The sequence below is a fragment of the Rattus norvegicus genome, chromosome 2 (genome assembly GCF_036323735.1).
Source record: "Rattus norvegicus strain BN/NHsdMcwi chromosome 2, GRCr8, whole genome shotgun sequence".
NCBI classification, from domain to species: Eukaryota; Metazoa; Chordata; class Mammalia; order Rodentia; family Muridae; genus Rattus; species Rattus norvegicus.
The window spans coordinates 173,804,533-173,832,413 of NC_086020.1; the positions used below are offsets into that span (position 1 = coordinate 173,804,533).

The 27,881-nt window shown below is 43.5% G+C and overlaps 2 protein-coding genes and 2 non-coding genes across 10 annotated transcripts in view; 1 reads left to right on the forward strand and 3 right to left on the reverse strand.

The window, feature by feature from the left end:
• Sh3d19 (SH3 domain containing 19) overlaps positions 1-9,498 on the forward strand; it is a 159,797-nt gene extending 150,299 nt beyond the window's left edge. For 4 of the 7 annotated variants that reach the window (XM_006232783.4, XM_006232785.5, XM_039103745.2 and 1 more), the window contains 5 exons: positions 769-971; positions 1,364-1,416; positions 3,379-3,583; positions 3,948-4,045; positions 7,178-9,498. In XM_006232783.4, coding sequence (XP_006232845.1) covers positions 769-971; positions 1,364-1,416; positions 3,379-3,583; positions 3,948-4,045; positions 7,178-7,294 — 676 coding nt within the window. In that variant the 3' untranslated portion in view covers positions 7,295-9,498. The remainder of the gene's footprint in view (positions 1-768; positions 972-1,363; positions 1,417-3,378; positions 3,584-3,947; positions 4,046-7,177) is intronic. The other 3 variants (XM_215597.11, XM_063282714.1, XM_039103746.2) reach the window with 1 other exon arrangement.
• An 8,642-nt stretch (positions 9,499-18,140) lies between these two features.
• Positions 18,141-22,510, reverse strand: Rps3a (ribosomal protein S3a). Its single transcript, NM_017153.1, has 6 exons — positions 22,425-22,510; positions 21,675-21,778; positions 21,243-21,430; positions 19,145-19,353; positions 18,654-18,763; positions 18,141-18,306 (listed from the first exon to the last, which is right to left on the reverse strand). The coding sequence occupies exons 1-6, from the start codon at positions 22,484-22,486 to the stop codon at positions 18,185-18,187; spliced, it is 795 nt and encodes a 264-aa protein (NP_058849.1). The 5' UTR covers positions 22,487-22,510; the 3' UTR covers positions 18,141-18,184.
• Snord73a (small nucleolar RNA, C/D box 73A) lies at positions 18,966-19,035 on the reverse strand. Its single transcript, XR_005501608.1, has one exon. It is a non-coding gene; the product is annotated as a small nucleolar RNA SNORD73 (small nucleolar RNA).
• Positions 20,652-20,725, reverse strand: Snord73b (small nucleolar RNA, C/D box U73B). Its single transcript, XR_005501609.1, has one exon. It is a non-coding gene; the product is annotated as a small nucleolar RNA SNORD73 (small nucleolar RNA).
• Positions 22,511-27,881: the final 5,371 nt, after the last annotated feature.

The following is a 27,881-nucleotide window of genomic DNA, read 5'->3' on the forward strand; positions in this document are numbered from 1 at the left end:
AGCTCATGGAGGATTCCTCCGAGTCTCAGGACTGTACCTTCTTACAGGCAATGTCTTTGCAGAGCAGTGAAGCTGATGGATGAGTGTGTGTTTTGGCTCTCCGGCATCCCGCTCCCTTTGACCTTCTAACTCATCAGGCTCATTGATACGTTCGGCTCCATGGTGGATTCAGTTCATAGCGAGCATCCCCCTGCCTGGGAGATGCCCCTTGTACACTGTCCTCATTCTTGATGCTCTACCCTGAGATTCTCAGGGGAACTACCCTAATCCCAGCATGTCTGTGGTTGAAAGGCTTTAGAGGGGCCTTGGATTGCTTTGGCACAAAGACCCAGACAAATGGAGCCCAGGGAGATTCTGTATTTACATAAGAGCTGATCAAAGGCAGATGTGCAATGTAGACACACTTAACCAGTCAGCTCTGGATCCGGAATGCTGCTGAAGTCTCAGGCCAGGAGGTTGGCCTTTTTTGTGTGACAAGCTTCACCATCTAGAAATAAGCCTTATCATTAAGTGGTGCTGCATACTCTTCTTTGTGGGAGGTTTTTTTTTTTTTTCATAGAAAAAAATATACCTTGCTCCATGGTAAACAGGATATTTATTGAAAGGAGAGGATGGAAGCTGAAACATTTTCTTAAAGTTTCTACTAGAGAGAATTTATTGTGCGTTATGAAGCGTTGCCTAACAGCAGAGCTGAAGGTGACACCAATGACGGTCTTTATTTGCGTGTGTGCGCTTGTTTAACCCGTAACCGTGCTGTTCTTTGTTCAGAGGCCAGAGGTGCATCGCTCGGTTTGAGTATATCGGAGACCAGAAGGATGAGTTAAGTTTCTCAGAAGGAGAAGTAATCGTTCTTACAGGGTATGTGAATGAGGAATGGGGCAGAGGAGAGATTCGAGATCGAACTGGGATCTTCCCCCTTAACTTTGTGGAACTTGTCGAGGATCACCCCATGTCTGGTGCGAATATTTTAAGTGAGTATGGGGGACGTGGGTATCTGTTGTGTCTTTGCCTACCTCAGGTGAACCAGTAATATAATAACACTTAAGACGTTTAATGATCATCCCACCACATTTGTCGCGGTGAGGAAAACACTTACTTTGAATGGTGATTTGTGTGGGTCACTAGTTTGATCTTTTGTTTAGGTGATTGGCAATGGCCACACATGAGAAATGACAAAGACTGGCAAGGAGTGCATTATACGGCTAATTTTGAACCCTGGTTTAAAGTTAAATAAAGTCCCCAGGAGGCTAACACTTAAAGAGACTGGAACCCCAGTGTCTACTGTCACCCTACCTATTTTTCCTGTAATACTATGTGATTTGTTTGTTTGTTTAATCTGACCCCCCCTTTTTTTTTAATGCAGGCACAAAGGTGCCACCAAAGACCAAAAATGAAGACCCTGGCTCAAATTCTCAGGTAGGAGGCTTGAATGGATAACCTTTGTGACAGCCACATTTAAACCCTGGAAGAATTGATACTATAATTACAAGGAGGAAACAGTGTGAAGTCACTGTATGTGTTATACAGCAGTATATGCAGTATATTGCATATGCAGTTATATGCAGTAGATTGTGTGGTGACTGTAATACTGTACCTAAGACTCACAGAAAGACATGCAGAAGGTACAGGGACAGACACCTCCCCTCCTCTTCTTCCTCCATTTCTGTTCTCGTGTCACAGGTGGCCATTCCATGACTCTCCTTTGTGGAAAGGGCTGCTAAGTTAGAGTCTTGTGTAGCCTTGAACTCCTTGTCATCCTGCCTCTAACTCCCAAGTGCTGATGTTGTAAGTATGCATTACCATACCTAGTTTCTTGGCTGACCTCAAATATATGACCATCCCCCTGCCTCAGCTTCCTAAGTGCTTAGATTACAGGTGGGAGCCACCAGGTCTAGTGGGTAAAGGGTTATTTTTCTTGCTTTTGTTGTTGTTGTTGTTGTTGTTGTTGTTTTTAGTCCACCAGTTACTGAGAAGGGAAGGCACGCCAGCCACTGTGGAACAGGTCCTCTGTGTCCTGTCATTTGACTCTCACAGAAACCTGTAAATGAAACCAAATCCCAGAGAAGCCTAGTGACACACATAGCCAGGAAATGGTAGTGCCAGGTCTGCCCTGCGTGACTGCAAAGCCTTTGCTACTCGAGATTCTGACCATCCATCTTGGAAGAGCTGCCCCTTCACAGGGCAGAACCATCTTCTCATGCAGTGGAGGGGTTAAAGATATGGTTTTGCTCTGTAGACAGATGAGCCTCAAACTCTAGTTAGGTGGGCCACCTCTGCCTCCCAAGGACAGGGATTTAAAGGCATGTGCCACTAAGACTGGTGGATAAGTGTTTTTTTTTTTAATTTTTTTATGTATATGGGTGTTTTATTGAATGTACTTTGTGCATCTTGGACATGAAGTGCCATGGAAGGCCAGAAGAGGGCATGAAATCCCCTGAAATTGGTGGACAGAGGACAGAGGACTCTGAGTGGTCACTCTGTAGGTGCTGGGAATCAAATCCAGGTCTTCCAGAAGAGCAGCCAGTGTTCTGAACTACTGAGCCACCTCTCCAGCCCATATGTTCTCTCTCTCTCTCTCTCTCTCTCTCTCTCTCTCTCTCTCTCTCTCTCTGTGTGTGTGTGTGTGTGTGTGTGTGTGTCTGCACATCTGTGTTTCCAGCCCCACAGAAAATGTTCCTAATGGAGAGTTAGAAGTAGCCTATCATATTAGAATAGATCACAGAAAGTTTCTGCTTAAGTATTACATGTCCCTTAAAACTAGCAAAACCCTAAACTGTCACACTTGCCACTTAAAATTATACTTTAAGAAAAGTTATTGGAAACTTATTTCTTTAATTTAATAGTAACATAAAATATTAGGTAATTTGAACAAAACTTCTGGTTTTGAACTTTTTTTTTAAGGTTTATTTATTTTATTTATATGAGTACACTGTAGCTGTCTTCAAACACACCAGAAGAGGGCATTGGATTCCATTATAGACGGTTGTGAGCCACCATGTGGTTGCTGGGAATTGAACTCGGGAACTCTGGAAGAGCAGTCAGTGCTCTTAACCACTGAGCCATCTCTCCAGCCCTGGTTTTGAACTCTTAAAAACACCTTCACATTTTTTTATATTTACATGTATATGTTTACATAGGCATGTGAATGCCCTCTGAGGCCAGAAAGGTGTTATATCCCCATGAGTTGGAGTTACAGGCGCTTGTGAGCTGCTGACATGAGTCCTTGGGAACTGAAGTCTGGTTCTCTGGAAGAGCAGCATGTGCTCTTAAACACTGAGCCATCCCACCAGCCCCTGTGGCCCCTTAGCTTTTATTCCTCACCATGTTGGAAGCTGTGAGAAATGCTACTGGGGATAAACCCTCCTGTTCCTCACCCAGATCCCTGCCTTGAAACAGGATAGCAGCCCTCCTGGAGAATGGTGCAGAGCCCTCCACAGTTTCACAGCAGAGACCAGCGAGGACTTAGCCTTCAAACGTGGAGATCGGATCCTGATCCTCGAGCGTCTAGACTCTGACTGGTACCGGGGCCGGCTGCATGGCAAGGAGGGCATCTTCCCAGCAGTGTTTGTACAGCCCTGCCCAGGTATAACAGCTGCTAGTGTGACCTACTTCAAGGGCTAAGGCTTTTAAATTGTGTATAGGCCTTTACCTCTGACCATGCTTGACTTAAGTTTATCTACATCTGGAACAGATGATTAATGAAGTCACTACATCAAAGTTATGTGGAGGGGAAAAGATCAAGGTATCATTGAATAGCAGCTCAGTTTGACTAACAAGTAGACTTTGTACAATTTTTTTGTCCTAAGTGAATATCCTTTAACTTTTTGCAAGTTAAGTAAATTCAGAACTACTTGTAAATATTTAGAGGAAGACAAGGCAGGTTCCTAAGGTGTTTGTGTTTTGTGTGACCGTCTTGCTGCATATTTGATATTCTTGTGTCTTTGCAGCTGAGGCAAAAAGTGTGGCTTCCACAATGCGGAAGGGGAAGAAGGTTAAAGCCCTGTATGATTTTGTTGGGGAAAACGAAGATGAACTCTCTTTCAAGGTCAGAATATGTATCTTTTTGTGCTCACTAACACTACCTATTTTTGCAATGTACATATGAATGGAATATTGATCATTACCTAAGAATGAAGAGTTCTCAGGCCCTATTTGAAACGGAAGAGTGTGGACAAGGCTGGAAGTCCTATGGTTCCAGCTTTTGGGGAGCAGAGGCAAGAGGATCACATTTTGAAGTCCAGCTTGAACCTCTAGTGAGGCCTTATCAAGAAGAAAAGGGGTGACAATTAGGGAGGAAGAACTAAATAAACTGAGTAAGATCTGATAGTTTACATCATCAACTGTCACTGAACGGCCTAGGGGAAAACCTTAGCTTAGTGATCTCAGTCTTCAAAGAATCCCTTGTGGCTTGGCTTTACGATGGCAGAACTTGATGTGGGAGTTTTCACTGAGTGTTCTCCTCAGTCCTCACAGCAGCTACCAGCATCTGAAGTTAATGGAGAAATCATGCTACACATGTTGGCTTTGATGTGTGTCAATTCGCAGAATTCACAGCATACCCCACAGAGAACAGGTTGTCTTCAGGGATGAGTGGCTCATAAGGCAAATAGTTGAGTTTTTTGTTAAGGGATGGTATATTGGTCATTAATATCTATTAAATAATATTTAACTATAAATGTGCATAATGTTAGTAGACAGCTATCATATATAGTCCTAGTACTCACAAAACTGACAATGGTTAGGAAAATAGCTTCAACTATTCATTATATTATAGTTTAGGGTAGTAACTTATTTGTAACAAATTTTGAATAGCCAAAATTTTACATACTTAAGCAAATTATACATAAAATACATCTGACAGTTACCGTGTTTTCATTCCGGTCTCCATAAAAAAGACTTTTTTAAAAAGATTTATTTATTTATTATATATAAGTACACTGTAGTTGTCTTCAGACACACCAGAAGAGGGCATCAGATCCCATTACAGATGGTTGTGAACCACCACGTGGTTGCTGGGATTTGAACTCAGGACCTCTGGAAGAGCAGTCAGTGCTCTTAACCACTGAGCCAGTCCTCCAGCCCAAGGAAAGACTTTAATCAAACAATTTTGCAGAGAACTATGTAGTAGTGCTACAAAGAAATCCATTTATCCTGGTAAATATACTTTCTTTTTAAAGTAGCCAGGGTCATCTTAGACCCTTGCAGAACTTTAAATCCAGGGTCTACGAAATTATTAGACATCATCCAGAACAAAATCTGATCTTCATCTGATAAAGGAATCCTAATTTGCACATGTGTGAGACACATCCTCTGTAACTTAGATGAGGATACACCAGTACTGTACTCTCCGTCAAGGCAAAGCGCCTCTAATGCGACTGCATGTGAAGCCAGTATTGTTGCTAGGGATGGGTAGGATAAGTCACTGATAGAAGGAAGCATGGTTGTGTGCAAGAATCAGGGTATAATATGCTCGGACTGTTACCAAGCAGTGTTATCGCAACTTTACACTGTAAACTGCGGCAGCCTCATCATAGCCTCTAGATTAGGAATATGGACCTTAGAACACCCTAGAATTTGAATTCTGGCTCTCCACTCACAATATGTGCAATCCTGGTAAGTTCTGCTATGGTGGCTAGTCTTTGGTTTGTAGTTATTGTTGTTTTCCAGACAGGGTTTCCCTGTGTAGCCCTGGCTGTCCTGGAACTCATTCTGTAGACCGGGCTAGCCTCAAACTCTGCCTGCCTCTGCCTCTTGAATACTAAGATTAAAGGCATGTGCCACCCAGCCTAGCATGCTAGCCAGTCTCATGCCAATTTGACACAAGCTAGAGCCATCTGAAATCAGGGGCCCCCAATTGAGAAAATGCCTCCATAAGATCTGCCGGTAGAGCATTTTCCTGATCAGTGAATAATGGGGGAGGGCCCAACCCACTGTGAGTGGTGACACTACTGGGCTCAGAGTCCTGGGTTCTATAAGAAGCAGGCAGAGCAAATCAGTAAGCAGCACCCCTCCAGGGCCTCCACGTCAGATCCTGCTTCCAGGTTCCTGCCCCGTTTGAGTTCCTCCAATGGCAGATCGTGATCTGGAAATATAAGCCAAATAAAGCCTTTCCTCCCCAGCTTGCTTTCTGGTCGTGGTGTTTTGTTGCAGCAATAGAAACCTTAACTAAGACATATATACTGCCTGAGTTTCAGATTATTTATCACACAAGGAAATTGAGAACTGGAGAGAGGGCTCAGTGGGTGAGGCCCTTGCTACATGCATGAGTTCTAGGATTCAGATGCCCACATCCATGTAAATGCCAGGAGGTCATGGCAATCTGGTGGGGACGGGGATCTCCAGAGCAAGCCGGATAGCTGTACTAGCTGAGTTAGTGAGTTCTGGGTTCAAGTAAGAGACCTTCCTTCCATATCCTAAGCTGCAGAATGATTGAGAAACACTTGGCATCAACCTCTGGCTTCTATGTGTACCCACAGACACATGCACATGCACTAATGCACACACAAGCCCACACACACGCACACCACACAAAAAACTATGAAATAGCCTCTCCCTCACAAGGATGCTGACAGTGTTCATCTATAGAACTGTAGCTATTGAACTTTTGTGAGGCACAGACGAGGACAAAGCACACAGGAGCAGGTGGCTCACCCTTTCACCTGTGACCTTTATGTAAGCATGACTGTCCGTGTGCCCCTCTTAGACGGCCCTCATGGGTAGCGAAACCATGCTCGCCTTCCCACTATAGAGCAAGTCCATTATACTGCATTATAACAGTATTACCCAGGACAGTATCTGCCACATAGTAGGTATTCTGTAAACACTTGTTAGATAAAGTTACGTGCATTTGTGTGTATATAGCTGGTACTGTCTTAGATTAAAGAGTGATTTAGATTAGGAACTGTGCGTGTGGGGGGCATAAAACATAAGCAGGAAGCTCAGCGTGGAGCGAGGCTGATGGTGGCGGGGGACTGAGTTTACTTTGAGAAAAAGAAGCCTGCAAGCAAATGTCATTAGGTATATATCATCTGTGCAGTTTATCATTTAATCCTCTCTGCAAATCAAGATAAATGAGTTATATAAAGAGAAGATTATTCACGCCGCTCCAGGTAGGCTACGCTCTGTGCTTGTACCCTGCAGAAACCAATAATTATTTCTAACTCCTGTCTCCTTCCAGGCTGGAGATGTAATAACAGAGCTGGAACCCGTGGATGATGACTGGATGCGTGGAGAACTAATGGGAAAAGCTGGGATCTTTCCCAAAAACTACGTTCAGTTTCTACAAGTCAGCTGAAGGTGAAGCTTGGCTGTTCCTTGACACGAGAACTCACTTGAACATTCACTTTGACTATCAGATATTTGCACTATTTTTTTTTAAACAGAAAGAGAAATATCTAAGATGTATGTGGCACACTAGAATTTCTGAGGGCAGAAAACCTGTAGGTTTCTTAGCTTAGCTTCGTTTGTGGAAAGGTGTACGGAGAAATGGAGAGTGAGGAAGCCGGCAGGGAAGTGTGCTTCCCCTGGGAAAGCATCCAGTGCAGGCAGGCAGCATGGGTCGGCTAACAAGCAGGAACTGTACTCATACGCCTGTTCCCATCAACACACTGAATTAACCATGCTTCTTCATTTTCTACTTTAGTTTAAAAAGAGGACGTTTGACATTCTACATGCTGTAACTATCAGGACATGGATGGTAATCTGAATTTCGTTTTTGATATTCAAATTAATTCTAACAGCTTGAGCACATTAGTCTTAGTCCTGGGGCGGAAGCTTGCTGCAGGACAGATAGTTTGTAACTAGTGGAACATTTACAAGCAGGTGGGGAAATAAGCTCATGTCCCCAAGTGCTCCTTGTGTCCCAGCATTCCCCATTTATCCAGGGACTCGAAGGGGTCAAAAGAACCAAAACCATCCCTAAGATGCCTTGCTAATACAACTAACCCCTCCACAGACATGCCACAACTTACCTCTCCTCGGTGGATGTGTATGTTAACAGGGTCATTATAAAGCACATTTTCTGAATCTGCAATCATTCCTTTGACAATTACTGGTCAGCTCATTGACTCAAGGAAAACTCATTTTCTTTGCATTACCCCAGTAATACACAAAAGCTGGATCTTGTTACAGTAGTGCGTTATGAATCTCGGAGAGTATCTTAGAATACAGAGCAAAGGGTAAGATGAAAAACAGTGCCGAGCCCCCACAGCTCACTTCGTCTCGCTATATCAGAAGTTAAAATAATTTAAGAGGACTGAAGGCTGACGCAGTACCCCCCCACCCCCAACGCATCTCTGCAGCTATTGGAGTAAACACAAGACCACTTTCCTGTCATCCAGGGTCACACGTTCTGAGTTTCAAAAGTGGTTCTTGTGTGACTCAATCAATTACAGTTTATGAACTAAAGCCAAATGCTCTGAAGACAATCTAATAATGGATTGGTGGGTTAGCATTTCGCTGGAGATGTGAAATGCTCTCCAACAGGGTTCTTCTGTTTCCAAGAAGAGTTTCATATGCTGGACCACTTCTTAATTTTTCCTGTTTTCCCAATTATCCAAAACCTGGGTGGCCAGTGATTTCCTGAACACACTGCTTCTATAAGGAAATACCTACTTTGTGTTTTTTACTAAATTTCCTATCCCTGGCATATGATTGCATTTGATTTTGGCATTTTGGATCTGGGGTTTCTACTACATGTTTTTGTTTAAGACTATTTAAAGAAAATCATTGTAGGTTTCCACTCAAATCACTTTTACGAGAATGGGAAGACGTAAAGTGTTATTCAAACTAAATTCTCATCGTCAGCAAGCCATATAAGAGCAAGAAGGGGTCAGCGGTGTGGAGAGGGGTATGAAGTGTTTCTTTGCCTGTGAGATTTCAATTTAATAGTGAGGATACTGAACAACCTTTCTCTATTGAAGAAAAAAATCCCTCTTGATATTGGCTCTCTGTAAGCAGAATAAGTGCAATAGTTGTGTATCTACTTGACACTATAATAAACTGAACTCAACTTTTCAATTCCTTACCGCAGACGAGACTGCATCTTTCAGAATGTGAGCCTACCTGTCTTATCCTTGTATCTCCCGTCCTTTGTTTGCAGGGCGGGTGTGGTGGACAGATGGCGGCTTTCCACTCAGCACCTTTGCTTTTGTTGATGCAAATATATATTGAAACAAATCCTTTTTTTTCCTTCTTTTGCCATCTCACTCTACCATGCTGTTTTTCTTGCTATGTATTTCTCTCTCAACTAATAGGAAGCAAAATGTAGCTGTGGGGCTTGCATGGGTACTTTCTTATTATAAATTGATTGAGGTCAAGGCAATAGTCAAAGAAAAACAATTGTATATGAAGAGAATTTTATGAGATAAATGGAAAGGGGTTATTGTGCTTGTTTCAGATTTTTTAGGTGAAAGTTTGATACTGTTCTCATCTTTGTGAGTCAGCTTTTCATAGCTGTGACAAAATACTCAATCATAAACAACTTAAAGGAGAAAACAAGTTTGGGCCTGATGAGTTTTCATTCCTAGGTCACCTGGCTCCATCACCTTGGACCTGATGCAAACCAGAACATCATGGTGGGGAGTTTTCCAACATATAGACTCTGTGAAAGAGAGAAGAGGTAGAAAAGGGGAAGTAGGGAACAGGAAGAGAGGGAAAAAGAGAGCCAGGCACAAGATGCACTCTTCAGAAAAACACCTCAAATCGCCTTCCTCTGTCCCCTAGTATCCTACTCAGCCGTCAGTTCATCCACCGTGGATTCCGTCCATCCAGGGTTAGTTCATCTGACCATGGCCTGACCCCATCTCAGTAATGCCTCTGGACAGAGAGCAAAACCTTGCACACAGGAGTCTTCTGGGGACACCTTCATACCCAAACCATACATCATACAGACCTCTTGAAGTACTCAGGTTTTGAGTTTGCTTTTGTTTTTAGGTTAAAACTGGAGAAGCCATTTTTAGTATATTACCCTTAGTTTTTGTTTTTGCAGTAGAGGGGACTGAACCCAGGTCCTCATACATATTGGGCAAGCACTCTGCTACCGAACTACATTTCCCCAGCCCAATATGTTACCCTTTGAACCCTAAAAGATAAGGTGTCTCTTTAGATGCCTTTGTGTTCATTGCTACAGGAAGAATGTAATTCTTTCATTGCTCTTGCAAATCAGTCTGCAACATTTAGAACAGTTAATATTAGTGTATTTATCAAAATGTATCATTAGAACTGACATTTTAAAAATGATGATTATAGGACTGTAAGTCAGTATCCCTAAAAAGCAATCACAGTTTGTATTCAGTTTCTCAAATTTAGATATATAAGCCTGAGAAAACAGCAATGAATATATGGATCAGGTAAAGGGAGTATTTTCACTGTGTATGAACATTAATGTTTCCTTTTAATTAATGCCAGATGCACATAGGCTGTAAGACTCATGATTCGATGCCATTTTGAATGTCATTGAATGAATTCATAGGCTGATTTTTTTTTTTTCCTAATGGGAACTAATGGGAATTCATTTTCTACCTTACTTTTTACTTCACTGTATGGAACAAAATCTGTCACCTCCCTTAGAGCACTGCCGCCATCTAGGGGCCTCTCCTTTCATTACAAGCTTTTCTTTTTCTACCACAAGTGTGGGGCCACAGAGCTCAACAGGGTTACAGGACTTGTAACCGCAGAGCCCTAAGTACAGCCTAGCTCTGCGGACAACAATCCAGTCTTTTCCATTTACTGTGCTGAAATAACGTGTTTCTCTTTAGCTGTTAGAATTGTTTAAGTGGCTGGAGAGACAGCAGTTAAGAGCACATGCTACTCTTCCAGAGGACCTAGGTTCAGTTCCCAACACCCTGGCAGGCCACTCACAATTGCCAGCAGCTCCAGCTACAGAGAACTGGCGCCACAGGCACCTGCATACAGTGGCTTTCACTCACACTGACACACAGAGATGAATACAAATAAATCTTTAAAATGTTTTGGTATTTTCTTAGCCTGTAGAAGTTACAAAGGCATGGGGAGGCCAAAAGGGGTGGGTGGGGGAACACCCTCATAGAAGCGGGGGGAAAGGGAAAGGAAAATAAAATAAAAAGAAGTTACAAAGGCTCACACAACTCAATAGAAAGAATCCCACAGGTATTCCTGTAATATCCCAGTACTAGGGAGGCTGATTCTGTCTTATAAAACAAGAAGGGAAGGAGGGGTAGGCATTGATGGCAAAGAACAAATTAAAGCTCTGGATTTTTTAAAAAAGATTTTTTGTGCATGAATGTTTTGCCCACATGCATATATATGTACCATGTGTCAGAAAGTGTTGGCTCGTCCAAACTGGAGTTATAGATGGTTATGAGTCACCATATGGGTGCTAGGAATTGAACTCAGGTCCTCTACAGAACATGTGCTCTTAGCCTCTGAGCCATCTCTCCAGCTTCTGAAATGTTCTTTCAGATAGAGAACTAGCCGGGTTGGTAGTGTGTGTGTGTAATCCTAGAGACAGACAGATCAGGAATTCAGGGTCATTTGCCTACTTATTGAATTTTTCAAAGCTAGGCTAGGCTACATGAGACAGTGGTCCCAACCTTCCAAATGTTGTGATCCTCTGATACAGTCCCTTATGTTGTAGTGACCTCCAACCATTATTGCTACCTCATAACTGTAATTTTGCTAGGTAAGAATTTTAATGGTAATATCTGATAATGCAAGCCCCAGTGGGGGTCCCATCCCACAGGTTGAGAACCACTAGTCTTGGAGGGCAGTTTGTGGGAAAGAAGTCCTGTTTTATGTAGATACAGTACCATTGTTACGTAGAAATTCAGACTGTGAGCTCATCCACTGATGGAGAGTTCTTTCTTGGTGACTGCCTGTAACTTCAGGTCTGTAGTGTTTTAGGGCTGTGTAACAACAAGCCATCTCCAACCTCTATGTCAGATAAAAGAACAATGAGTCTGGGGAACATTCTAGATGATTTTAAACAACTGCATGTCTTTTTTTTTTTTTTTCCAGAGCTGGGGACCGAACCCAGGGCCTTGCGTTTGCTAGGCAAGCGCTCTACCACTGAGCCAAATCCCCAACCCCGGCTGTGTACTTTTCAAAAATTAACCATCTTTTTGCTGTTTGTACCAGTGTCTCCCTGTGTATCCCAGGCTGAACTAATTCATGATCATCCTGCTGAGCTTCTCAAATGCAGGATTAGTCATGCCCCACATCTGGATGGCCATCAATCTAAATTATTCTGTATTCCTTCTTTAAATTTTTTTTTTGTTCTTTTTTTCGGAGCTGGGGACCGAACCCAGGGCCTTGCGCTTCCTAGGTAAGCGCTCTACCACTGAGCTAAATCCCCAGCCCCTCCTCCTTTAAATTTTTTAAAAAGACAAGTAAAACAAAAAAAGCCCAGGTGTGGTGACCCATGCCTCTAATCCCAGCATTTGTGAGGCACAAGTAGGTGGATCTCTGAGAGTTAGAGACCCAGTTTGATCCAAAAAAAGGAGTTCTAGGTTAGCCTGGGCTGTTACACAGAAACCTGTCTCAAAAAAAAAAACAAAAACAAAAAACCACACACAACATTGAGAGAGAGGGGTTGAAGGAGAGAAAGGAGAACAAGCCAGAGCTGATGGAACGTTCATGCTCTGCTGCTTGTGGAGGTGGTGGGGTGTCAACCCTAAGAGGGGTTAAACTTGAATCTGAAGCCAACTTGGCCAATATAATGAAACCTCTTATCTATAGGACACAGTGGCATATCCTATAATCCTAGCACTTGTAGGCAGAGGCAAAGAGGATCTGGAGTTCAGGAATATCCTTTGATATATATTTCAAAGTCTACATGAAATCAACCCCAAAAACAAGTCAATCTACATTTATTCTCCCAATCATGGAGAAGTATTCTATTAAGAGTCCTGACTCAGGCTGGAGAGATGGCTCAGTGGTTAAGAGCACTTCAGCCTACCATTGTTTTCCAGGCACCACTGAAGACGAGTCCTAATTTCTCAAAGGATCAAAGGATCCAGTGCATTTAACCCTCTAGTTCAGTACCATAAAGACAGCACTGTTTTCTCTGTGGATGTTTGAAAGTGTTGACAGGATTTTTAAAATACACAATGGTGAAAACGTTGTGTGCAGAGGAAATGGGCTAGTCAGAAGACTCTGCTAGACCCAGGTGACCCTGGAGTGACAGCCTGGCAAAACTATAATAACCATTAGGATATGTATGCCAAGTCAGGTGACATAGTGCATGTCTTTAATCCCAGTACTCAGGAGACAGAGACCAAAGGACAGGCCGAGTCTGAAGTTAGCCTGATCAGTATAGTTCCAGGCCAGCAAGAGCTACATAACTAGACTCTTATCTAAAAAAAAAAAAAAAGAAAAAAAAAAAAAACAAAAAAAAAACCCAAAACTGGGAAGCTGGGTGGCATTCCTTTATCCCAGCACTTGGGAGTAGTTCAGGACAGCCTGGTCTACATAGTGAGTTTCTGTTTCTGGTGAATTCCTGGAAAATCAGAGCTATGTAGTGAGACCATGTCTCAAAGCAAAAATAAAGCATTGATCCTCTACAAATGTGAATCTCAAAGTGGTCTGCCCTGTGTTGGTTGTTCCTACTAGATGGGATAGATCATGTTCTAGGGGATGGATATAGAAGATTTTGTGAACCAGGTAAGGAAATTTATGGAAACTGAATACCTCAGGGAAGAGATTCAGGACCACCTTCTCCAGCACAGTACAGAGCAGAGCCCTGCAAATAAAACTCACTCTTGTCAACCACTGATGATGCTGCTTCTGACCTCTGAAGTGAAAGCATGATTGTATCCAGCCCCCCGAACCTACAAGTGGTACCCAGGCCTAAATACCATGGGAGCCAAGAAACTAGTGTTATCAATAGCCTGAATAGTTGTGCCCATTTTTAAGCTGAGTCATAATTTACATAAAATACTGGATAGCAAATAATCTATGAATCAACACCATATACTGTCAACATGAAAACAGTTGTCTTCACAGCTCCTTCACACTTCCAGTCAATCACTTCATCCCTTTCAACTCTCCACCACAACCACTGTTCTGGTTTCCACACCAGATTAACTTCTAAATTCATAAAAGCATATAGTTCTTTCTTTCTGCCTTCTTTTGCTATCGTTTAAACATACAAATACCACAATTTGTTTACCCAATGTGTTAGGCTTTTAGTACAATGAGTAAACTTGGTACCAACCTTGACTTATGTTGTGTTGCTGCGAAGGGACACCGTGACCAAGACAACTTACAAAAGGGTGCATTTAATTAGGGGCTGATTTACAGTTTTAGAGTCCATGGTCATCATGGCAGGAAAACAGACAATGGCAGTGGCTGAGTTTTACATCCTGATCTGCAGGCAACATGCAGAGAGAGACACCAGGCCTGCCCTGAGCCTTTGAGACCTCAAAGCACAGTGGCACACCTCCAAAAAAGGCTATATACCTAATAATTCTAAGAGTTCCACTAACTGGAGACCAAGAATTCAAGCCTAGGCACTTAAAGGGACCATTCTCATCCAAACCAATTTTTTTAATTGCATTTTAATTTACACTTTAAATGTTATCCCTTTTCCCCTCCAGAAACCCGATATCCCATCACCACCTTGCCTCTGAGGATGCTCCCTCCCACCGACATTACCCTACAACCACCAACTTTCTAAAGTAGTTTGTGTAAACATGACGTCTCATCTCTTTTAGACACCTAGGAATAGGATCAAATCAAATCAAAGCAGTGGTATGTACTCCAAGGCCCAAGGAACTTGAGAGGCTGGGGCAAAAGGATCACTTCAGCCTGGTACTGGAAACCAACCTAAGCAATATACATGTAGTGAAACTTACTTAAAATAATTAGGTGGGCTAGAGAGATGGCTCAATGGCTAAGAGCACTGACTGCTCTTCCAGAGGTCTTGAGTTCAATTCCCACAACCACATGGCTCACAAATGTCATGAGATCCCTCTTTTAGTGTGTCTGAAGACAGCAACAATGCATTCACATACATAAATCTTTTAAAAATACCAGGGCTAGGTTCATGCTTTTCTCCCCGCTAACCAGTGAGTTTACTGGGGTTACAAGAGTGGGTTGTGTAGGCATGAATTCAAGGAAGGTGCATCATTGAAAAGCCCACATCAGCATTGGAGTACAGATCGCTTAAGAAAGCTATAGTCTTAGCATTTACACAGAATGCTCAGGCTGCCTGCTGAGTTGTAGAGCCTCCTTCCTCCAGCAGTACTTACTGTTTATACGTGCTCAGGGAGCCATATTTGGTGGCTGTTTGCTTAGGTGGCAGAGACTGGTACACATTGGGATCCTGGTACCTTCTTTTTGCAGCCTGGCTGTCATGTAGTAAGCATCATCTTCTGCCACCCATAACCTGATATTCTTCAGTCACCCATGCAAAGGCAGTGCCACTAAGCAACCTTCATCATTAAAGAAAGCTAAGAGATCCATGCTGAAATATTTAATGTGTGAATATTTTGCTTCCACCTTGTGTACCACATGCATATCTGGTCCCCGTGGACTTTGGATCTGCTGAACCAGTTACAGATAACTGTGAACCACCACATGGATGCTAGCAATTGAACCTAGGTTATATATCCCACAAATATTTACTCGAAGTCAGATTTGATTCTGAATCAGAATAAAGTGCCTCTAATTGGTGCTTCATGTTTACACATGTGGACTGCTGTAGTTTCATTAACACTAGCAGAAGACAGGAGGCAACTGGCAAGGACTTTACCATTCAATGACTGGTACAGGACAATAATGTTTTTAAAGATTTTCTACTCTGGTACCAAGCTTCCTTTTCCTGCGACATCGCCTCATCCTTCAGGTATACACAGGATGTACACGTAAGACATGGCCTATGCAAAGAGCAGTCAAGAGGTTACATTCTTGGCATACTATACATAGAACGTGTATGTAGGCACACAGAGCTTGTAGAACTTGACACACTTGGGCAACCTTGACTTTTGATGCTCTTCAGAAAGGCTATTAATCTAACCAACAGAGGGTAGAGCCAGATCCAGTCAGACATTTCATTAGTTGCCATCAGCAAGCCTTCTCAGAGGCACAGCTGAAGGCAACCTACAGCACTGATCTCAGGTCCATACTCTAGAGCCTTTAAGGTAGGCCTAATAGGTCTTAGATTTGACCTTGGTGACACTGGTCTCCAAGTGGTCAGTCACACGGATTTCATTTATAAAAAGCTAACTAACATACCACTTTACGCAAAACCAGGAAGCCAAGCCTGCTACTTCTCAGAGCATCATCACACTTTGCATTGAATCAAAGCACTGCAGAACAGTGAACTTTCCTGGAGTCCTTATCAATACCTCTCTACAGGTGGCAGTGTGATGGAACCAGTAAGACTCAGGAGATCCCCACTATTGTCAATTCAATCCAAGCTTTGAGTTGTCTTTATTACAAGGCATTCTTCATGCAGTAAAAACTTTAGATATGAAATTCTAGCACCACTTGTGATTGACCTCTACCCTGTAACAATGGTTTCACTAAAATTTCTAACTGAGGGTGGTGGTGGTGGCACTTAACTGTAATCTCTGCAATTCATGGAGGATGCATTAAAGGCCAACCTAGGCTACACAGAAACCTGTTTTGTGCAGCTGCTCTTCCAGAGCAGCCAGGTTCAGTTCCCAGCACTACATGGCAGCTCCAGTTCCAAAGGGAATCTGCAGGCTTCTTCCTGCACATATGATACACTGAGGCACACACACATTTACACAAAAATGTTCTTAAAACTCCTGGATACAAAGTACATGGAAATAATACTTAATATTGAACGAGTACTGTTATGAGAACTTCCTGAGAAGTGACTACCAAAGAACATGCTTCAGATAATCAAGTAACTGCAGTCACCAACCTAGTGATCACTGAATGCTTAAAGCACTGGAGCAAATGAAGACCAAAAGGCGTAACAGTGTTGCAGATGATTCCTCATTCTCCCATACTGTTCAGTTACAAAGGCCCATCCCTTGATCTCCTAGATCACTTCCCCCTTTTCAAGTTAATCTACAGTTAAGGCTGCTCTCAGTCCACAGTGAGCATCACACAATTTTGCTTTTCTATGGTAGACTAAGGTAAAATTACTCAGAGACCTTTGGAGGCACTTCTTATAACACATGTTCAAGGTGGCCTGTAAGTAGGCTTACATTTTAACTGAACACATGAAATGAGCCAGCCGCTTATTTCTTGTTTTTGCTTTAATGTATGTGCAGGTCTGGTGCTTGAAAAGATGTGGGATCCCTGCAACTTGAGTTTTAGAAGGATGTGAGCCACCACGTCCTCTGCTAAGAGCAGCAAGTGCCCTTAAAGGTGTGCCATGTTGAGCTCCTGGCTATCTTATATTCACTCCATGAAGGATGCTGGTCCTTTTGTGACTCGAGCCCACAAACAAGATGGGCTATTAGTAGCAGCACTATCTGCTTCTTTACCAAGACATCAACAGGCTTACCTGAGGTACATATGTCAACAGATACCTGACAGCTAGAAAAGTAGCCATAATAGTGTTTGCTCGCTACCATGACCAAGGCACCTATTAATACTATAAACAGACCATTTGCCTAGAGGATAGAAATCTGTTAAACTTTACCCTGTAAAAGTATAGGCTAGAACTGGAGGAGGCAACTAACCGCTTAATGAAAATTAAGAAACTGAGTTAATTTGAACAATGACAACTTTCCGAGTGACACACTAAAAAGGGGGCGAGCTCAATAGCAGAGCACTTACCTAGCATGTTTAAGGCCTGAGATCTGGATGATCCCTGGGCATCGTAAAACCTTTACAAACCATTTCCAGTAGTCAATCTTTTGGCTCACCAACTGTAGTTTCTAAACTAGTGGTTCTCAGCCTTCCTAATGCTGCGACCCTTTAATACAGTTCCTCATGTTGTGGTGACCCTCAACCATAAAGTCATCTTTGTTGCTACTCCATAACTGTAACTGTGCTACTGGGTAGTATGAGTTTATTTAAAGGGAGGAAAAAAAGAACTTTGGAGTATGCTGGTATCATAGGGTGTGGTGGCACATGCCTTTAAACCAGATATTTACAAAATCATTAAGTCCAGCAGGTCACACTGAACAATACCTGATTCACCAGCTCTCATAGTTTAAAACAATGTCCAGAAGCAATCATCACAAATAGGACTTTTTATTTGTCGCTATTAAAAATCTGGATTTTAAACGGATTCTTGGACTGGTGGTTCATAGCCATCAGCTCGTTCAACCTTAGCACCTGTCTCATCACCAGTTGTTTTGCCAGAACTACCGCCTTCACCATGGAGCTCCATGAGTTTTCCCACTAAAAGGAAAAGAAAAACAATCTTGTTATAGACAAGTATAAAAAATGGTCTTCTGTACTACAGACAGAAGAAAACAGACCATCATTTTGTCCTAGAAACCTACATGTATAGGCTGGCTCAGTGGTTAAGAGGCACTTGTTCTTGCAGAGGAACTGGGTTCGGTTCCCAGCACCCACAGGCGGCCTGTAACCATCTCTAACTCCAGTCCAAGACCACCAGTGTCTCCAGGAATACATTCATTATACACACAGGCAGGCAAATTAAATCAAAAATTCTAAAGTCATTTTTAAAAATGTACTTGGTCCCACAAATTTCTATCTCATAAACATGATTTTTCCTCACTTACATTCAAACTTGGGTTTCTTCAGCATTTTGACTTTCCTAACAAAAACGTCATGGAGAGGATAGATGGACTGGCAAGCCTTCTCTATGTCTTTCCCAATGCTGTCTGGAATCCTGCAAGAACAAGAAACTTTTAAAAACAAGCAACCAAAACCCCAAAGTCTAGTTTCTCACACAGAAGCAATTTTCTTTAAATAGAAAAGAAAACAATCGTAGAAACTAACAATCTTAGAAAGTATCTAAATTGTAACACAGCCTAGCAAAATTAAAATTAGCATGTCTTATAACCCTCTTAGCTACCTATATTCTGCATGGGAACATCAGAAAAATGTGAGTTATTATCAGTGGTCATCAACTGGGACCGAAACATTTTCTCATCACACATTCCCATGATTATGTAAAGTTTTGTTATTGTGTATTAAAGTCAAGTCTAAATTTCACTCTCCACAAAACAGTGATTTGAGGTTCCACCTCAAAAAGAAGAAACACACTTACAGTTTATTAACTACTTCCTTCAAGTCATTTGTCTGCACTTCTCGGGTCATGATCTCCATCATCTTCTTGCGGATCTGGCGGACCTGCTGGTGCTGCGCATAGGATGTCTTTCTAATCTGGTTGTTACGTTTCTTAGTGAAACCAACACAGAAAAGTCGGAGCAAATACCCATCGGTCGTCTTCACATCAACATGAGCTTCAATCATGGTCTAGTGAGAAAAGGATGCTGTCAGCTCATAAGCGTTTGGGGTTTGCTGTTTTCTGAGACAGGTTCTCACTATATAGCCCTGGTTGGTTAGCCTTGAACTTAAGAGACCACCCCCTCCTTTTGTGTTTTTAATGGCCTAAATCAATTTTTAAGTGCTAATTAAAAAGCTTGGGATGTCAAACCCATGTGACATAATAAACAAGTGTGCAACTTCCTGAAAGTGAAATTAGAATGATACCCCAAATCATTATTGTTACCCTGCCTTTAAACCAGTCAATTGAAGTCACATCCCTTACATTTATACCAACACTCGCAAACATAAGAGCTTTGAAAGTTAAATTAAATCCTAAGACGGTATAGACAGAATAAAACTGTTTTTATCTTTTACAAAGGAAAACTAGGTTGTATGTGGTGGCTTTAGTTCCAGTACTCCAAGCAAGAGGCAGAAAATGCTGGATCTCTTAGTAATTTGAGCCCAACCTGCTCTACATAGAAATTCCATGCCAGCCAAGGATACAGTGAAACCCTGTCTCAAGAAACCAAAAAAAAAACAAAAACAAACAAAAAAAAAACACACACACAAAAAAAAAACCCTACAAAACGAGCCACACACAACCCACACCCGAAATCCCTGCAGTTTACAAAGGCAGATCCAAAGTTCATGGCCAGTTTGGTCTGCATAGCAAGCACCACATCACAACAGGTAGGCGATCCTTTCATGAAAAAAGGGGGCAGTGGAGTTCTACTATAAAAATGTATTTTCTCGGGAGGGCGGCAATGGGGGGAGGGTGGGGAGGGGAACACCCATAAGGAAGGGGGAGGGGGAGGGGGATGTTTGCCCGGAAACTGGGAAAGGGAATAACACTCGAAATGTATATAAGAAATACTCAAGTTAATAAAAAAAAAGTAAAAAAAAAAAAAAAAAGTATTTTCTCAATGCTCTTTATTCCAAACTAAAGTTATGCAAAGAACTTAAATACATAATTCCAGAGCTAAGATCTAAATAAAATCTGCAACTAGGCCATACTACCATCTTTTAAAGGGCCATTTTAGTGGCTAAGTGATCTGACATCTTTGAATTTTACAAACTACATTTATTTACAAATTATACACCCAATATTTGCCATGAGTACATGCCTTCAATCCTATCACAAGAGGCAGGATTATGAGCCTGAGATCAGCCTAAATAGCATAATCAGAACTGCCTAAAAACAAAATCTTGACATCACTGCAAAGGAGTCTATAACAGTATTTATTAAATAGCTTATTATTTCCAAAATTACATAAAGTATATAAGGGAATGTCAGCAAGAAATGTTATCGGTGAAATCAGTAGGATTCATATGGGACCGAAACATCCTGTCATCACTCATTCCCATATACAATATGTCACGACTGTCACCCAGATACATCTGAACAGCTTTGTCCTGAAACATGGGTTGCTGCTCTCTTTGTTGGTCACCATTTCCCTGCATCTGCTATTTCATCTTCACAACTCCATGAGCTGACTGTCATTGTCAGACAATCAAGTCACCTAGAGCATCTTTTCACTATGAACTCAAACATTCACCAAACTGGCAAAGCTCCCCACTCACGTCATGTGACCATAACAAGCTAACACTAGAAGACTAAGGGCTGCAGCTCAGTGTTAGGACTGCCTGCCTAGCACGTGGAGCGCCTTGGGCTCTAGTTCCAGCACAGAAAAGCAGTGATACTTACTGATGTGAAACAGGAGGCCCCAACTCCAGGCTGCTGCTTCACACCAAGAAAAGCATCCCAGTTGGAAATGAAATCCAACTCTCCAGTCACGTTTGCTCCTTCCTACCAACACACCCATGATGTTTTTTGCACACCCACACCACAGCACTGCACTCATAGTTTTTGGTCTCACCTGCCACTTTTTGACCATGGAGCACATTTTGTCCCGGGTAAGATCCATGCCATGGAAGTTAGTCAGACAGTTTTTGCCCTGAACATCCTCAGTAATTAGCTTGAACTTTCTAAATGCAACTTCATCGTTCTGTAGATCTGCAAGACTCACTTCGAACACACGACCCTTGAGGCCATCTGATGCAATTTCTACAAAAGAATGACAGATCCTGTTAACTTGTTACCAAATCCACCTCCACACCAGTGACTTACTGGCAATACTTCAATGTCTCCTTGGACAGTTGCATAAACACTTCCTTGCTGCCGCAAATGTATTAAAAACAAGCACTCCAAAATGCCAAGCCTGCAACCACTGGGCTGACATTTCAACCAAGTCCCCCAGCAAAATACACATGCAACAGCTTAGGAACAAAACAAAATATATGGTACTCACTGGTTCCTTGAGTCCTTGTAACTAGTGTTTTCCCGATGTTCCTAATATTGAACATTGCTGGAGCTTTCACATCATACCAGTCTTTCTTAGAAAATGGATCAACCCTGGGTTGGAGAGAATAACCAAGTTTCTTTGTAAATCCTAAGAACAAGCCTGACAACTTTTAAACTCTTCTTCTTAATACTTCTATTGACACAACTTCCCAGGCAAAATCTTGTAGAGGGCTTGCATTTAATACAAAATGACGCCCCCTCACCGTGGGGTGAACCTGTAAGGCTGGCTTGTCAGCCAATGCATGAACCAGTAGGTTAGAAAACATGCCTTCTGCACTCCCCCATTACATAGGCTATTATATACTGCCCCGGAACCCAAAGGACTTCTGACATTAACTGGTACGAACTGCTATCACGAGTTCCCACGAGGTCCCGGCACGCAAGTGACATGGGGTCAACCAGAGTGACTGCCGAGCCTCCTGACGTAGAAGGGGCGCTAAAAGTGCAGCGGACTTCAAGCAACCCAGGAGGCCACAGTTCGAAACACGCGAGCAACTACTCGAGACGCAGGGCGGGCTCCCACGCGGCACGCGACGCCCGGCCCAGGGGGAGAGGCAGCCGTCCGGATCGCCGGCCAGCAGCCGTACCGCGCAATCCACCATGCATCCCCACCATCCGCCCTACACCGCAGACCAGAACCTGCCCACCGACTCCTGCGGGACCCAAAGACCGGGGGTTCGCGAAATCCGCCACTTACACTTTCTTCTTGGCTCCCTTCTTGCCACCTTTCGTCAGGCGCTTGTTCTTCCCGACCGCCATGGTGCCGCTCTGAGAGCCAAAAGGGCGGAAGTACAACTCGCGCGAGAACTTAATGCGAACCGGGCGGGGAGCGCTGTCTACGTGACCCTTGCTCTTTCGCCCTTCCGCCTTTGATAATCTCGCGACACTTCCCAGTCTCCTTCCCACCGTGCTGCCACAGCGCCCTCGTGTGTCGGGAGGTCGCGCAGCGGGCCGCGGACTGGCTATGGGAGACTGCTATGCACAGGAGCTTGCAAATTGTCAGAAATGTTCAACTCACGTCGGGTTTCCTATGTTTCCCTGAGTGTGGGAAGTTTCCGTACAACGAGATGCCGTCTGAACTCTCTCAAGGTTTTAATTTTGAGAGGATGTTTCTTCCCTAGATCCTGGGCTTTGAATCACAAAACCATGTTCAAGTGGTGACTTAAACGTACTTAACCTTCTGGCCTCTTTAGCCATCAGTGTGTGAAATGGGAATAATCACGTGATTTATTTCATAATGTTAGTATAATTAAATAAACATAACTTCGGGCATGCTGTTCACGTGCTGAGATGGTTGTGTGGTGAACATTCATGAAAAGAGAGTCTTAGCCACGTGTGATAACACATGCCTGCAATCCCAGAGCTCTGGAGGCAGGAGGATAGCAAGTTGGAGTAGAGCCTAGAGTATGTGGTGCGTTCCAGACTAGCCTGAACTACCTAGCAAGACAGATTGGGGGGGTAGGGGGGGCCGAGAAAAAATATATATAAAACTCTTATACATTAGTAATCATATTTTTATTTGTTTTGTATGACTATGAGTGTGGTTGTTCGTGTGCCTCACAGGCCTGTGTGTGGAGGTCAGTTCTCAAGAGTTGGTTCTCTTCTTCCACCACGAGGGTATAAGGCTTGGGGAGAGACTGCCATCCTGAGCACACTGGCCCTCAGTGCTGCCATGCCTGTACCAGCTGAGCCACTGCCACAGCCCTGGGGTTTTGTTTGTTCTGGGATAGGAGGAGCGTTTGTTTTTTTTAGTGGAGTAAGGAACTAGAGTGGCTTTAGTGGTAAAGCCCCAGCATGTCCGAGGCCCTGGATTCCATCTCCAGCACTCCAAAATGGCACAGTCATGATCAATTGTTGTGCTTAACTGCCCACCAATTTTCTTAATGCAAACCACCCCTTCCCCATTTTAAAAAATGACATGTTTACTTTTATGTGTTTTGCCTGCATGTATGTCCGTGGGAAAGTCCCAGATCACCTGGAACTGGCTTACAGACAGTTGTGAGCTATCATGTGGGTCCTGGGAATTGAACCCTGGTCCTCTAGAAGAGCAGTCACCACTCTTAACCACTCAGCTATTTCTACCTCTAACCCCACCTCTCCACACCCCCACCCCCACCTCTGGCTTCCCATTTTTCTGTTTGTTTGTTTGTTTGTTTGTTTGTTTGTTTGTTTCAAAGCAAGAGTCCTCCTATGTTGTTTGGGCTGACCCCAAATTCATGCTCCTCATGCCCCTTCACATCCAGCTTGGCAATAGTGATTCAGCAGAGCACAGCCTGGTGAGATGTCACTAGCTACCTTGAGGGTAGAACTGGCCTGTGAGGCTTGGTATTCAGGCAGCAGTGTATTGAGTTCCTTTCTCTAACTTCCTCTCTGACCAAAGCCAAAACCAAATAAATGGTGACCAGTCAGAACCAACTCCCTATTCACCAGGCTCCCAAGAAGTTTTTAAATCCTTTTTTCCCTTCAAATATAAAGATTAACTGTGATTCAGAAACAAATTGAAAACTTTCTTTGAAAAACAATAGACTGCGATTTGAGAGGAGGGCTACTGTCGTGTTACCCTAGACTGGGGAAATGACAGAAATGTCTAATTATAAAGATAACATGTACCCAGCTATCTGAGACTAAACACAAGTTTAACTGAGGGCACACCATAAACTTGAAAGGAACTCATGGTGGGTTGGGGATTTGGCTCAGTGGTAGAGCGTTTGCCTAGCAAGCGCAAGGCCCTGGGTTCGGTCCCCAGCTTTGAAAAAAAAAAGAAAGGAACTCATGGAGCCAGGAGTGGACAAACCCTGTAACCCTAGCATTCAGAAGGCCAAGACAAGATTCTTAGTTTGAGGACAGCCTGGGCTACACAGTCAGGCCTATCTCTGGAGACCTAAGACTGGAGGTGTTGCTCTGTGACAGTGTGTATTTAAATGAACAAGATGTTTGGTTCATCTTCCACACCATAAGAAATAAGTGTGTGTGTGTGTGTGTGTGTGTGTGTGTGTGTGTGTATGTGCGCGCGCGCGTGTGTGTGTGTATGTGTGCGCACGCGCGCGTGTGTGTTATAATGGAAACACCCTAAGTTATAACTAGGAGTATTAGGTTAGAACTGTTTTTATCATTGTTATTTTGAGATGGAGTTTCTATATGTAGCTTAGGCTTCTCCCAGATCCCTATCTTAAAGAATCCTCCCACCTCGGGTTCCCAAGAAGCTAGAAGTCTAGTCATATTCTTTTGGCTTCTAGCTGGGATGTGGAGCTCTCTTCTGCCAGCTCTGTCTTTTGCCCCTATCTTTAAGGATGTGGATGAGTTCAGGGTAATTGAACTTCCCTTTGTGTCAATAGGTGCCTTTCTCCGCAGCCCTCCTTCTATAAACGGATCTCTCAGACCGTCCCAGCTCCTCCATCGAGTCACCCTACTGAACGGTGCTGAACTTCATAGTGTCCCATTTCAGAAGAGAAGCCGATGTGTCCTGAAGCCTCACTAATCATACCATCAGTCAAGATGCTCATCAACTGGGCGCTTTCTCCAGCAAGGAAGCATATCGTGAAACTTTCCTCTGTTAATGAGGCCATCTTTGTCCCGATCAGTCATGTTAAAAGCACTTGAACTCCCAATCTGTGACTAGTCACGCACGGCAGACACATTCGATGCTGCACCCTCAGGGCTTTTCTTTGTCCTCAGGATCTCTCTCAGCAGTCACTGAGTCCCTCCACAGCATTCACAGCCACAGCATAACTTCCACCCTCTAAGCTTTTAAACCTTACCATTCCTTCTAGCTGTGAGCTCGTGTCCTCCTACCCACCCCCAAGGCGATCTTCCTAAGCCGTTAGTCCCACCTGAAATTCTTCAGTAGCTCCACACATCTCAGTTGTCTATAGAGTCTCAGCCCTTACTGTGTGACTGTATTTAACACTAGGCAAGGGGACCCCCTGAAAGACTTAGGATGAGGCCAGAAATGTAAGTCAGTGACGAGAGCGTCTGTCTAACAGTGAGGAAGCCCTCGGTTTACCTTCAGCACAGTTCACCAGTCTCCCTTCCTCCCCACATCCAAAAATAATGTGAAGATCAGATTTTATTCTTCTTACTATAATTTAGAAGACAAAAACAAAGGGCTAGGATGTAACTCAGTTCCTCGATGCTCATCTAATGTGCACAAAGCCTAGCACCACATAAACCGAGCACAGAAACCCGTGCCTGTAAAGCCGAGTGGTGCACCCTCAGGGCTTTACACTCAGGAGCAGTGTACGCCTTTTACCCCACACTCAGGAGGCAGAGGCAGGTGGATCTCTGAGTTCCAGGACAACCAGGGCTACTGAAAGAGACGCTGTTTGAGAAAAGAAGAAGAAAGGAGGAGAAGGAGGAGGGAGGCTGCAGCACATGCCTGCAAGTGTAAAACACAGGACGTGCAGAGGATCAGAAGTTCAAGGTTTGAGGCCAACAGAGCCACACGAGACCCTGTATCACCCTTAACCCCAGCACTCAGGAGGCAGAGGCGATTGGATCTGTGAGTTAGAGGCTAGCCTGGTCTACACAGCGAGCTCCAAGATAGTCAGGCCTATATAAGTGAGAATCTGACTTTATTACTTTATTGAAAAAAATTATGCTACGTATTTTGATCATGTTTTTCCCCTCTCTGAATTCCTCCCAGACTCTCGAGCCTCCCTAAATGCCCAACTTTATGTTCTATTTTCTTCTGTCTTAAAAAAAAAAAACACAAAAAATGAAAATTAAAACAAGCAAGCAGGGCTGGAGAGATGGCTCAGCGGTTAAGAGCACTGACTGCTCTTCCAGAGGTCCTGAGTTCAAATCCCAGCAACCACATGGTGGCTCACAACCATCTATAATAGGATCTGATGTCCTCATAAAATAAACAAACAAACAAAAAAACAAAACAAGCAAGCAAAAGACCATTGCCAAAACAAAGCAAAATGAAACAAACAAGCAAAAGTCCACAAAAATACCATTGAGGGAATGAAAGACCCCCAGAGTGGGGAGACCCTCACTCAAGTCTCGGGATGACGCAAACCCCCAAGAACTCACACAAGACCATCCTTGTTGTAATCACATGAGGTTTATCGATAGCCACCAGTGCACTGGGTCAAGACTCGTATCCCACGCAGGGGCAGTGCAGTTCAACCCCGAGAGGCTGGGAGAAAGGGTATTTAAAGGAAGAAACCACAACCTGAGGGGGCAGGGATGGCGTCATTGGAAAGTGTGAAGAGTACCAGTGAAAAATCACAGGGAGAAACTCTGTTTCCTAGGAGAAGCTGCTTTCTGCTTCTCAAGATTGTTCTCTAAGATTTATGGTCAGCTAGTTTCTGGGAGAAAGCTGTTGAGCTGGCCAATGTAATTACCCATTCTGTAGCCCTAGGAGAGGCTTCTTGGAACATACAATTCTGGGGCCTAACCTGTTTTTTTTTGTTTTTTTTTTTTTCTTCTGCTCTAAACTTTGTGTCCAGGAGGGCAACTTTAAAACTTTTACCTTTCAGGAGTTTCCTACTGGTTAACCAGTCTTGGGCCAGGGGAATACCCTGGAGTGTGGTTGATACACTCAAGAGTCCACTGAAGAAAATTGGTTTTCTCCTTGCCAGTAGGTATCAATTGCAGATAGCTTCTTGGTTAGGAGTAGGACGCCATGTCTGCTTCTCCCTCTCGGTGTTATGACTCCACCAGGCTTGAACCTGTGCAGATCCTGTGGATACTGCCACAGTGTGTGATTTCTCATATGTGCACCGATCCTGCTGTTGTCTGGAAGATGCAGCTTCCTTCTAGTCAGCTACCATGGCTGGCTCTTAGCGCTTTGCTTGCTCTTCCGAAGTTCCCTGACCCTTGAGGGGACGGAGACAGCCCACTTAGAGCTGAGCGCTCCAAAGTCTTATTCTCTACACATTTCCCGTCGTGAATCTCTGTGTTACTCCCCACTCACTCTGAGACAGAGATTCTCTGATGTAGGCTGAGGTATGGAAGTATGTCATTGGGGGGTCATTTTATCGCTGTTCCTTTAGCAGTCCCAGTTTTCCCATAAGTCCATGACCTGTCCAGTCTCAGGCTCTTGGCCACGTTGGCAGTGTCGGGTGTGAATTCCCTCTCACAGAGTGGACATTAAATCACATCAAAGTGGTTGGCTACTCCCATAGCATCTGGGCCACTGTCCTATGTG